The following is a 12,718-nucleotide window of genomic DNA, read 5'->3' as shown; positions in this document are numbered from 1 at the left end:
TAATAGCACGCGTAATAATACGCGTAATAGTCGCGTAATAGCTGAAATTGTCAAAATTTTATCAATTTTGGTGTGTTTTAGGCCGTTTTTAGCTAAATTCCGATTAATTTGTGGCGTAATAGAGCGTAATAGCGTAATAGTCGGTACACAGGTTCAGAGAGCGCACACCCCCTCGGAAACCAAAAATAAGAGCAGTAGGTCTCTTCGAGGGCATTGGTACTGGATTCCATATACTAAAACGAGAGCTGGGTTTAGATGTTGAAAAGTATTATGCAAGTGAAATAAATAAAGATGCCATTAGGGTGCACCTGCATAACTTCGGAGATGAAATAATCCACTTGGGTGACGTGAGGGATGTCACTTCAGCTGTCTTAGATGACATGGGGCGAGATACATCTACTCATTGGTGGTGAGTTGAATTTAAGTGCAGGTGGAGATGGGAAGTGGTTTAGTAAAGGAAGTTACATGTCCGTATGTCCCACAGGTTCCCCTTGTTCTGAATACAGCTTAGTTAATCATCGTCGCCTGAATTTTGATCGTAAGGCATCTCCCATGAGAGTCAGTTTCAATCAAAGAATACTTCCAAATAATAATATAAATTTTTTTTCTAGCAAGTGGCAGTGGTGTCCTATTTTTTGGATACGTAAGAATTTTGAGGCACTTCCTTGAAAAAAGTAAGAGGAGGGGTGAAACACCATTTTACTGGCTTGAGACTACCTGCAAAATGGAACTAAAGACACTGGAAATAATAAACAGGTTTGTTTAGTTATTACGCTTATTCTCCTGGAGATGCATTGATTAATCGTATCCTTTTTGCACCAAACACAGAACCCTAGGGTGCAAGCCAGTAGTAGTGTGTTCGTCTCAGTATACTCCTATGAAGAGAAAAAGGTAATTCCGTGGTTTGGCACGGAAAAGGTACGGACCTTCTGTACTGATTCTCTGTGGTCCCCATAAGGATCTCATGTAAACGGGTACAGAAAACATGTACAGAACCTCCGTCGTTGGCAAGGTACGGACAGTCCGGGTAAAAAATTGACCAGACATGTTCCGTGTAATTTCTGTACTTTTTTCTATCAGTGGGGGTCCCCGCCGGGACGGCCGGGCGGCGTCGCCGCGGTCGCGGGGTCGCCCACAAGGCCCGTTAACGGCCATCGTAGAGTCGCGTTAGTTCATGCACCGCTGCCTCAAGTGGCGCTGGTGGCAACATGGCGGGAGGGTGAAGGTGGCCAAGGTCTGCAAGGGGTTCCAGGAGGCCACCACGGTGCGCCCGCCGGGGCGGCGGCGTGCGCACAGCGGGCCAGAAGACCGGTGGAGGCGGCCAAAACTCTAGACGCGTTTTGAGCTCCAGAGTCGCTAAACAGAACTCGAACTGAACGTGTGACCCCACCAATGGATTCCCTGTTCGGAGAGGAATCCATTGGTGGGGTCACACGTTCGGTTCGAGTCCCATTTAGCGACTCTGGAGCTCAAAACGCGTCTAGAGTTTTGGCCGCCTCCACCGGTCTTCTGGCCCACTCTGGTGCGGCGCAGTAGCGGTCACGCCGGTCACGTCTCGCGTCCTTTCGGTCCGTCCAGTCACGATCCAGTCACGACAGCCAGCTGACAGCAGCAGACGACAGCAGAGCAGCGGTAGGGGAAGGGCGCAGGGCAGAAACAGGTACGAAAAGGGACTTAAGGCTTTGCCCAAAGAGAAGGTTTCAAGGTTTCAAATCAATCACTGGTTAAAGCTCGAGTCTTATTTGTAACAGATAAGTTAAAAACGCAGTTTCAAAGTCACCAAGGTTTATGAAAGGTTTGAAAATCCCTGGTGTGGCGGACGCGTCACGGGCTTTCTCCGACAGATTTCTCCATTTTACGTAACAGGTTAGCGAGCGTCTCCTTCATCAGAATGAATCTGTCGTAATAAAATAAGAGATAACACTAAGATTAACAGGCGGAGAGGATGACGTCATTTATTAAGCAAACACGGTAAAAACGGTACCTGGGTAATATTCTTTGTGGAATCAGAAAGGTCAAAAACACGACTGCCACCGATCCTGGTGAAACTTACATGGATGATTACCTACTTGACCCTTACTAAGAAGTGACATTTGGTTTGGGCCAAACATCTCCCGTTATCGAGATATCGAACGATATCGATTTCAGCCGATAACTCCGAAATCGCCTATAAAAACGCCTATATCTCGGAAACTGTTTGAGATAACTCAAATCCGGAAAAACGGTTGGAAAGGATAAAATTCTACACAAAATAAGATTTTCCCCAAATTTTTTTGAAAAAGTCAAGTTTTTGCTAAGTTTTACTCAAATATTGAAATTAGCGTCAAACTTTAGTCCGGCGATCAAACAAGGCACACTATAGCTCAAAAGATAGCTTAATACTTCCTACAAACAAATATACCAACCACAAAAAACATTTTTTTTCGTTTCCGAGATATCTTAATTCTCCTGAACCCCTGCAAGCGCCTGTAGGCCTGCCGAGCCGCTCGGCAGGTGCGTTCGGCGGGCTGCCTACCTAACTGGCTCACTGTCTGCCGGCTGCCTAGGCACGGCCTAGAGCACTGTAGGCACTGCCCCTCCCCTTAACACTAGAACCGCGGAGGGGGTCAATTTGACCCCTTTTAATTTTCGTCTTAAATTTATCTGACTTATTTTTTTCTTTTCGGATTTGGGGCTTTTTGACTTTTTATAAATACCAGAAAAGAACATTTGAGTGAAATTTCGGCGCTGTCGTGCCATTTTTGTGGGCGTAAAACAACAATATACCTAGAACCGCGGCAGGGGTCATTTTGACCCCTGTGTTGTTTGCACTCAGGAAGTTCGAATTTTGGCAATAAAAAAGCGTCACAAGCGTCAATTTTATTGGTGAATCATTTGGGAGTGCTATGGTCTGCCCTGGGAGACCTGACTTGGCCAACGGCATAGGCGACCCGCCGAGCAAACGCCTAAATGTATGCAAGATGCGTGTGTTCTGCGTAAGGTATCTGTAGAATAAAAAAATCTCATTCAACGAACGTTAATGAAAGCAGATGATACTCGTTAGGTTTTCTTCGAGGTAGTAGTTCGGGCTTTTTTATAACTGTGTATGAAATAAATAGATAGCCCAATAATATTCATGGACCTAAGCGAGCTGGCCAATGTCGGTGCGAGCCGAGCTGTGGCTTGCACATTGTTTGGACATTGTTGCTGTTCTGTGCGCGCTGTACCCGGGGACAGGGGATTGTTGGCCGGTGCCGCTCGCGCTGTACCCGCGAGGTATTGTCGATGTTTCGCGCAGACTGCCTGCCATGCGACACTCACGATCCCGCCCGGCAGCCACCACCCTAATATTATTGTATTATTGTTAGGATACCGCTTGGTTTCCGGACTCAGCAGTAAAAGCACGCTGACACCTCTAGGTGTCTAATAGTTTTAGATACATTTCAAGTGTAGGTTTCAAGGTATCATCTGGTAAAAAATCTACGTCACTTTGTACCCATCCCCACACTGAATAACAGGAAAAGTTGCGATATACATCGGCAACTTTGGCCCGTCCCGTACATTGAGGAATGTACTAATTTCGCCTATTTTTAATCCGGACGGGACCTGAACCTGAGTCTGGGGTCAAATTAGATGTTTTTATATCAGCATAAAATAGATCAGCACCCTCATACACATCAACAACAATGCAAAAACCCGAGTAAAAATAATGTTCTAAATGTACCCCACTAGGATTTGAACCCGGGTTCAAACCTCTCCGATTCGCTCGAAACTGGCACCATTGGTTTTGTCTCGTCGCCCCGATTCCAAAAATTTCCCTTCATGCTCTTCTAGCTGTATCCGTTGACGAAATCCTCCTCGACCTAAGGTAGACCATGATGCACCTGCAGCAGCGCCCCCGGGGCTCAGATCGGATTTGCTGTCAGCGGGCGGTTCTAAAGGGTCACCCAAGGAGGCTGCATATCAAATTTGGTCAAGATCGGACCATGGGAAGTCCTCAGACGGACGAACGATCGGACGGACGCACAGCATGGATCATACTCCGTCCCTCCGTCATTTTTTTAACAAAAAAATACACGGGACGGGCCAAAAATGGTAGTAAAGGAGCAAAACAGGTTATTCGTGCCATGCGGGTTGCCTACCTTTGGCCTTTTCAGGCCCTATATAATTCAAAATATCATTGTCGATCTCAGATACATCATTTTACATCGTTAAGGGCCCATAACATAAGCAAAATATAAAAAATGCGGGCAGAAAAAAGGGGGGTCAAAATGACCCCTTCCGCGGTTCTAGGTATACGAAAAAGTCAGCGGTTCTAGTGTTAAACCCCCCCTCCCCGCTCCCGGCCCCGAGGAGGCTTCCCTCCTTCCCTTACCCAGCTCTCCCTCCCTCCTCCCCCTCCCCATGCCAGTCCGAAATCCGCGATTGGGTCACGCTCTGCCAACTCAAGTGTGTGCCAGGCATGCACTTCTTGGTGCATGCCTGCAGGCACACACTTCCTGGTGCATGCCTGGCAGGCACACACTTCTTTTCTGCATGCCTGGCAGGCACACACTTCCTGGTGCATACCTCAGGCACACACCTGCCGCCGCTTATGCATGCATACAAGCAAGTGTGTGCCTGAGGCATGCACCAGGAAGTGTGTGCCTGCAGGCATGCACCAGGAAGTGTGTGCTTGCAGGCATGCACCAAGAAGTGCATGCCTGGCACACACTTGAGTTTGCAGAGCGGATTCGGTTCAAACTTTGTGGGTTCAAAAGATACCACTAGGACCTATCAACCCCAAAAGGAAAGTTGGCTAGCTCAAATAGAACCTGAGATATTTGCATTTTACTAAATATGACTAATTTAGCATAAAAATGTCGCTTTCTGATTTCTTTGCGGTTAAAGTTGTTCGCTTAGTTCTGGCTTATGTTCGAGCTGGAAGCCAGTCAATTCATCGACTGAGGGGGGTTCACCCACGATCAAAACATGATACTTCTGATGGGTGGTCGGCACTACAGGCAATTTCAGAGTGCTCCGCCGCTCCAGTCCCAGCCGCGTGTTGTTCGGTGCCAGTGAACTCAACCGCAACACGCAACCCAAAATCTTAAGGTTTTGCAGTCTATATACGCTGATGTCGTACAAAGACTCAAGCAAGCCTATGAGCGTAATGCTAAGGTTTATAACTTGAGGAGAAGAGAGGTGGAGTTCAAGGAAGGACAGAGAGTGTACCATAGAAATTTTGCCAAATCTGATGCTACTAATTATTTTACAAAGAAATTAGCTGATTAGTTTGTTAGGTCCTTTCACCATAAAAGCTAAATGTGGCAAGAGAGGCTATTTATTGGAAGACGCCGAAGGTAATGAGGATGGTCCTTATCATGTAAATGATTTGAAGTTTTCTCCTTGAGCTGGTGGCCTCAAGGCAAGCGAAGGGGGAGGTGTAACGGTTTCGTTACTATTTTTTTTCCTGTCTTTTTTGCTGAGCGAAGCGAAGCACCCTGTTTGGGATTTTGAATAGCTCATTTGTCCGACCCCCCCCCTGATACCTTTAGTTTACAAGAGGTATCTTCCTCTGTTTATTTTTACTATATTCATATGCGTATACATAGTCGAAGCTCCATAGTCCAAGCTCTATAGTTCAAGCTCTATAGTCCAAGCTCCATAGTCCAAACTCTATAGTCCAAGCTCCATAGTCCAAGCTCCATAGTCCAAGCTCCATAGTCTAAGCTCCATAGTCCATATTCTATAGTCCAAGCTCAATAGTCCAAGCTCCATAGTCGTACGCCAAGCTTCATAGGCCATTTAGTTTGAGAATAAGATCTGTCGCGAGTAGGGTATGATCTTTCGCGAGTAGAGGAAGATCTGTCACGAGCCCGTTAGGTTAGGTTAGGATTGGTTGGATCATTTAGTTTGAGAATAAGATCGGTCGAGAGTAGGGAAAGATCTGTCACGAGTAGAGAAAGATCTGTCACGAGCCCGTTAGGTTAGGTTAGGATTGGTTGGACCATTTAGTTTGAGAATAAGATCTGTCGAGAGTAGGGTAAGATCTGTCACGAGTAGAGTAAGATCTGTTACAAGCCCGTTAGGTTAGGTTAGGATTGGTTGGATCATTTAGTTTGAGAATAAGATCGGTCGAGAGTAGGGAAAGATCTGTCACGAGTAGAGAAAGATCTGTCACGAGCCCGTTAGGTTAGGTTAGGTTTGGTTGGACCATTTAGTTTGAGAATAAAATCTGTCGAGAGTAGGGTAAGATCTGTCACGAGTAGAGTAAGATCTGTCACGAGCCCGTTAGGTTAGGTTAGGATTGGTTGAAACATTTAGTTTTAGATTAATAAATAGCCTTCCGTCGATTCAAGGAGAAACCAACCATTGCCGAATCACAATCCTTTGCGCAAAAGCATACTTCCTGGCTATCACCCCCCAAAAAGAAAAGAGGCTCATTTTCAAAATAAACACATCCAAATTTACAACTGATGAAAATGCATTACCATCTCCAGCAGAATCCAGCTCAGCATCGAGGCCGAAGGCCTTCCCCTGGCTAGTAATTATTGCTGAGCGAAGCGAAGCACCCTGTTTGGGATTTTGAATAGCTCATTTGTCCGCCCCCCCCCCTGATACCTTTAGTTTACAAGAGGTATCTTCCTCTGTTTATTTTTACTATATTCATATGCGTATACATAGTCGAAGCTTCATAGTCCAAGCTCTATAGTCCAAGCTCTATAGTCCAAGCTCTATAGTCCAAGCTCCATAGTCCAAACTCTATAGTCCAAGCTCCATAGTCCAAGCTCCATAGTCCAAGCTCCATAGTCTAAGCTCCATAGTCCATATTCTATAGTCCAAGCTCAATAGTCCAAGCTCCATAGTCGAACGCCAAGCTTCATAGGCCATTTAGTTTGAGAATAAGATCTGTCGCGAGTAGGGTATGATCTTTCGCGAGTAGAGGAAGATCTGTCACGAGCCCGTTAGGTTAGGTTAGGATTGGTTGGATCATTTAATTTGAGAATAAGATCGGTCGAGAGTAGGGAAAGATCTGTCACGAGTAGAGAAAGATCTGTCACGAGCCCGTTAGGTTAGGTTAGGTTTGGTTGGACCATTTAGTTTGAGAATAAAATCTGTCGAGAGTAGGGTAAGATCTGTCACGAGTAGAGTAAGATCTGTCACGAGCCCGATAGGTTAGGTTAGGATTGGTTGGAACATTTAGTTTTAGATTATTAAATAGCCTTCCGTCGATTCAAGGAGAAACCAACCATTGCCGAATCACAATCCTTTGCGCGAAAGCATACTTCCTGGCTATCACCCCCCAAAAAGAAAAGAGGCTCATTTTCAAAATAAACACATCCAAATTTACTACTGATGAAAATGCATTTCCATCTCCAGCAGAATCCAGCTCAGCATCGAGGCCGAAGGCCTTCCCCTGGCTAGTTTTTTTCTGCCTTTGTTTTCTGTCATCTATCTTATTATTTACCCGTCTGCCTTGTTTTTCTATCCTTTTGTTTCTCTCCGTTCCCTTTCACCCTTTCCTTTGCTTTCAAATCCCGCCACTTGATCGGCGAACGGCGCCCGCGAAGTTTCCCATAGTGGTTTCAAACCCGACCGCCAGGGTGCGCCACGGTTCCCGCCTCGCGGCGCGGAGCGGCGGCGCACGGCACAGTGTTGCCAGACGTACCACCTTGGTGGTACATGTACCACTATTTCGAGCCCCGTACCACCACCGAGCGATTCCGTACCACCTTTTCCGGGAAAACACCGGATTAGGTCCGCCCGCAGGCAATTGGAACTTTTCGGGCGCCTGGGTCGGGTTGTCGTCCCCCAGAAGTCGAACATGTAATCCTTTGCCTGCGTTCGTGACCTATTCCAAGGAACGGGGCCCTGGTCGGACAGGTCGGGCGCGGGAAACTGAAAGTGCAGTGCCACTTTTGGGCCCCGCCCGAGGCACGCGCGCAACAAAACGGGCCTGCTGACTTCTTCAGAATTCTCAATTTGGCCAAATTCTAAATTCCCGATGTTTACGCCTAGCGTAATTTTTTAGCCCCCCCTTTCTTTCATCCATCGCAAATCGGTGAGTTTTCTTAGCCATCCGCGTTCTCCTAGTTCTGGACTGGCTTTTGATGTAATTATTTTGGTTCTCTCCGTAACGATTAGCTCACAAGCAACAAGTGTTGTAAGTCGGTAGGGTTATCGTGGCTCCATGACCGGGTTCGCATGTGTGATCGCAACTGTTCTGTAACAGGTTTTCTCCATCCGAGTATCTAGTCCAGTATCATGGCTGGCTAGGCACGACGTGATCCTCCCGGGATGCAATCCGGAACCGGCGCTCCGTGTTCGCCATCGTCATCTGGCCCCTCATGTGGACTAAGCCTGCTTGTCCCATGAGGTGAACGCGCCTGGAAACGAGAAGCCCTCCTCTCCGACATGGACTCTTGAAGTAAGGTGTTGTTGTGTCAGTGACCATGTATCCGCGTGCAACCACCGTTTAATTTTAACCCGCGAGCTACCCCGTTAATTTTATCCGCGTCCGAGTGTTGACTGTGTCAGCCATGGCACTTCTCATTGGCGACAGTATCTTTGCCAGACTCTTGGATTTGTACCCCGAAAGCTATTACCCCCTTAGCAAGGCCTTGTGTGTGCGAGGGGCGCGTGTTCAACAAATCAAACACTTGGTTAAGAGTTGTACTGACCTCCCAAGTTGTGCTGTACTGCTTGTGGGCATCAATGACTTGTTGTCTCCGAGCAGCTCCAGACAAAAAAAAAAACACTTGGCCGGGGACCCCCTCAGATCTGGCTCCCTCCCGGTTTTTTTGGTTCCTCTAGTGAATACGAATTGCCGAAACACAAATTGGGCCGGATCCAACACCGATTGGCTTTTTGGTAGAGGTCAAAAACCCCTAAAAATGGCTGTTTTTGAGGGTTTGGGGCTTTTTGGGATCCCGGAACCTGCTGGCCAAAAAATCTACCAAGGTGTCGTTTCCGAAAGAAAAAAGTGCGATCTTTCGAATGCCGGGTCGCGCGAGGCTCTACGACGTCGGGTTTGGACGCTACGGGCTCTCAAAGTTGCTGAATTTCACTATTTTTACTGAAGATTTGAGCGTATCAGGGCCGTTCGAAGCAGACCATCGGGGATTTCGCCCCTCTTTGGCTTAAATGGTGCCTACCCATAGGTTAACACCCCCACAAAATTTCAGCCATCTCAGGCAATTATTACAGGAACTGTGAGCAATTGAAGTTTTGGGTCATTTTACCACTAAACTTAGGTGGTTTTGGGTCCAGAAAAAATATTTTTTTCAACTATCTCTATTTGATCAGCACCTCTTGAAACGTATTTTTGACATGGTGCCTCAAAACATTTTTTTTGAGAATAAAGTTGAGAAACCTATTTCAGTTCTTGAGACTCAAGAACTCTCAAGAAGTCAAGAACTGAACTGAAGAGGTGCTGATCAAATAGAGATAGTTGAAAAAAATATTTTTTCTGGACCCAAAACCACCTAAGTTTAGTGGTAAAATGACCCAAAACTTCAATTGCTCACAGTTCCTGTAATAATTGCCTGAGATGGCTGAAATTTTGTGGGGGTGTTAACCTATGGGTAGGCACCATTTAAGCCAAAGAGGGGCGAAATCCCCGATGGTCTGCTTCGAACGGCCCTGATACGCTCAAATCTTCAGTAAAAATAGTGAAATTCAGCAACTTTGAGAGCCCGTAGCGTCCAAACCCGACGTCGTAGAGCCTCGCGCGACCCGGCATTCGAAAGATCGCACTTTTTTCTTTCGGAAACGACACCTTGGTAGATTTTTTGGCCAGCAGGTTCCGGGATCCCAAAAAGCCCCAAACCCTCAAAAACAGCCATTTTTAGGGGTTTTTGACCTCTACCAAAAAGCCAATCGGTGTTGGATCCGGCCCAATTTGTGTTTCGGCAATTCGTATTCACTAGAGGAACCAAAAAAACCGGGAGGGAGCCAGATCTGAGGGGGTCCCCGGCCAAGTGTTTTTTTTTGTCTGGAGCTGCTCATAAGGTTCTCCTGTCGCCGTCTGGACTCCACCATGCCATGAAATTGACTGCGCTCCTCAAGTGTCTCCGGATGTCTGGAGCAAAATGAGCAATGTATGAATTATCTGCTTGATGAGACATCGATGAGTCACCCCAATAGTGGGGGTTATGGTTGGTGGTTGGACATCGATGTGGCAATCCTACTATTGAAATCCTACAGGACACCTTACGTAGAGATGCTGTTAACCCAGCAACAAACCGTCGCTTCTTCGATCCAACCCTCTTGGAGAGGGGTTTTCTGTGGCCACAGAAGAACGTCATTACTATGACTCCAGTCAGCAACCAGGTGGCAGACGCGGAACGTGTTCTGCGGCTGAGGGAGATGTTCAAAGATGATGTTCTAGAACATGACTTCTTTAACGCACCACAGACCCAATTGTAAGTGCACCTAATTACCATCTTTTTTTGCTTCTGATTTGGCGATGCACATTTCTTTTATGGCTTTTAAGTAACCCCTGGTTGTTTTGTTGTTTTTGCCTTTTTAGGGAGTCCGTTTACGAGGCCACTGGTGTTGAGGGAGTCCTGGATTCTTTCTTTCGCATGGCTCGTTCTAAACAACAGAAGTTGCTCTATGCTGTCAACATCGACTTGGAGGGCGAGCTCAAAACAACACCGCAGCTCAGCATGCGTGACATGCGGTCTTTCATGTCCCACCTGCCCGGTGAACCTTGTGCTGGCATCACACATCCAGCAGCATTCATCGGGCAAGAGGGAACCTCCTTCAACCCCCACATTGAGGACTGTGCCTTCCAGGCCGTCAACCGCCATATTGCTGGGGCTCCCAAAATGTGGTAAGTACTCCACTCTTTTGATTTAATTTTTTTTTTTTAAAGGAGCATCTTGAAATGGTGACTCTTTGATTTATTTTTTTTTGCATGCATTGTATGTTGTGTTGTAACATCAATTTCTGTCTGTTTTAAGTTTCATGATCCCTCCCAGGTTTTTCAGTGCATTTGTCCTGCTTCTTCCTAAATTGGGCGTTGTCACCAATGACAAATTTTGCACATCGCTGTTGAACCACAATTATATCTTTTTGGATCCGAGAACCGTTGTTGAATATGGCATCCCAGTCTTCACGGTATGTCGCTCTTAACTGTGCCCCCCCTTTTTTTCAAAACAATTGTTGCTTTGTGCTCTTGTTTGTCTGAAATGACAAATTTCATTATATACCTCTATTTTCTTTGAATCAGGTGGTTCAGAAGCCAGGTGATGTACTTTACCTTCTTCCACACACCATCCACTGGGGAATCAACCTGGGGCTGAACCTCAATGAGAGCGTAAACATTGCATCGGCATCCTGGGCCAAGTCGGGCATGATCGCTCCAAGGCGCTGCCCTTGTTTGATGTGAGTGGAGTTTATTTTTCTTTTCATAATCTCCTTTTTTTAAATTTTTTTACTCTGTTGAGTTTCCATTACTGACTGTGTTATTGTTTTTTTTTTCTTTTAGTGATGATGAGGATCCACTTGACCTGGTGCCCATCCTCAGGGCAATTGGTGTGGAGAGGTCGATCATTTCCAATTACATGAAGCAAGGGGTCGCCGATGTGATGCAATCTGTCGAGGTTCTTCATCCCAGCAACGGCGTCCCCTTTGCCACCACCATCTACATAGAGCACCTGTTGGGCCCCACATATCGAGACACGGAGGTAAGCGCTCAGCATTCAATTTTTTTCCAATATACATATCATTGACCTAACCTTTGTAAACTGTACTTGACTTTGAATTATGTTTTTAAGTCGTTGCTAACGTGGAACTTGTTTCACAATTTATTTGACAGGTTCGCAAGATTTTGCAAGTGACCCCTGTCCAAGACGACGCAGAAGAAGAGGAGCCTGGACAGTTCTGAAGAGGCTACGAGGACGTAATTGACCTCGCAGAAGAGGAAGAGGGACCAGCCCACCCAGCAGCTGGTGCTCCTGTTGGCGACACCACACTCATCTGCCCCAAGCCAGGCTGTGGTACCTCCTACAAGGGAGGCTCTGTGAAGAGGCTGAAACACCACGTCATCAAGCAGCACTCAGACGACCCAGCCTTCGCACATTACAACGAAGCCATCGATGTCATGCACCCACCCCGCACCAAGCTTCCTAAAGTGGAGTGTCCTCTGTGTGGCAAACCTGTCGCAGGGCAATTATCCCGGCACCAAAATTCAACCTATAAGGCAGCCTATAAGGCAGGTTAGGTTATGGTACTCTGTTTTCAGAGGTTCGTTGTTCCGTGCACCAGCTCACCGACACGATTGCAGGTAAGACAAGATTTGCCTTTTTACAGCCATGCCTCCAAAACACTGAGAACAACTCTTAAAATAGTGCAAGTTAACAGCAGACGAGGTTCTTTTGGCTCAAACTAGTCTTCTGCTTTCAGCACAGAGGAGGAAGTGGACTGGATTTTCCATGACTGGTGGGACACGTCACCGTCACACCAACTTAGCGACCCTAGAACATCTAAAAGAGCAGGCAGTTAATTGAAAGGTGGTAAAAAATTAACAGAAATCGCGTCAATTTGGCTTTTACAAGATTAAAACAACATTTGAAAGTCAACAGAGCTGCAATTAAGAGATTATTGTGGCGACAAAGTTCACTTTTACCATTGCAAAGGTTGCCAAGAGCAGCTCCAGACAAAAAAAAAACACTTGGCCGGGGACCCCCTCAGATCTGGCTCCCTCCCGGTTTTTTTGGTTCCTCTAGTGAATACGAATTGCCGAAACACA

At 46.5% G+C, this 12,718-nt stretch overlaps 1 protein-coding gene across 1 annotated transcript; it reads left to right on the top strand.

Moving 5' to 3' along the window:
* Positions 1-10,052: 10,052 nt before the first annotated feature.
* On the top strand, positions 10,053-11,423 carry LOC117647819. The gene is made up of 5 exons (XM_034389787.1): positions 10,053-10,061; positions 10,108-10,385; positions 10,493-10,798; positions 10,929-11,085; positions 11,198-11,423. Exons 1-5 carry the CDS (start codon positions 10,053-10,055, stop codon positions 11,354-11,356), a joined length of 909 nt encoding a protein of 302 aa, XP_034245678.1. The 3' UTR covers positions 11,357-11,423.
* The last annotated feature ends 1,295 nt before the right edge of the window (positions 11,424-12,718 follow it).

This window comes from Thrips palmi, unplaced genomic scaffold, assembly GCF_012932325.1.
Source record: "Thrips palmi isolate BJ-2018 unplaced genomic scaffold, TpBJ-2018v1 HiC_scaffold_3, whole genome shotgun sequence".
NCBI lineage: Eukaryota > Metazoa > Arthropoda > Insecta > Thysanoptera > Thripidae > Thrips > Thrips palmi.
This window is presented reverse-complemented; position numbering and strand designations above follow the sequence as displayed.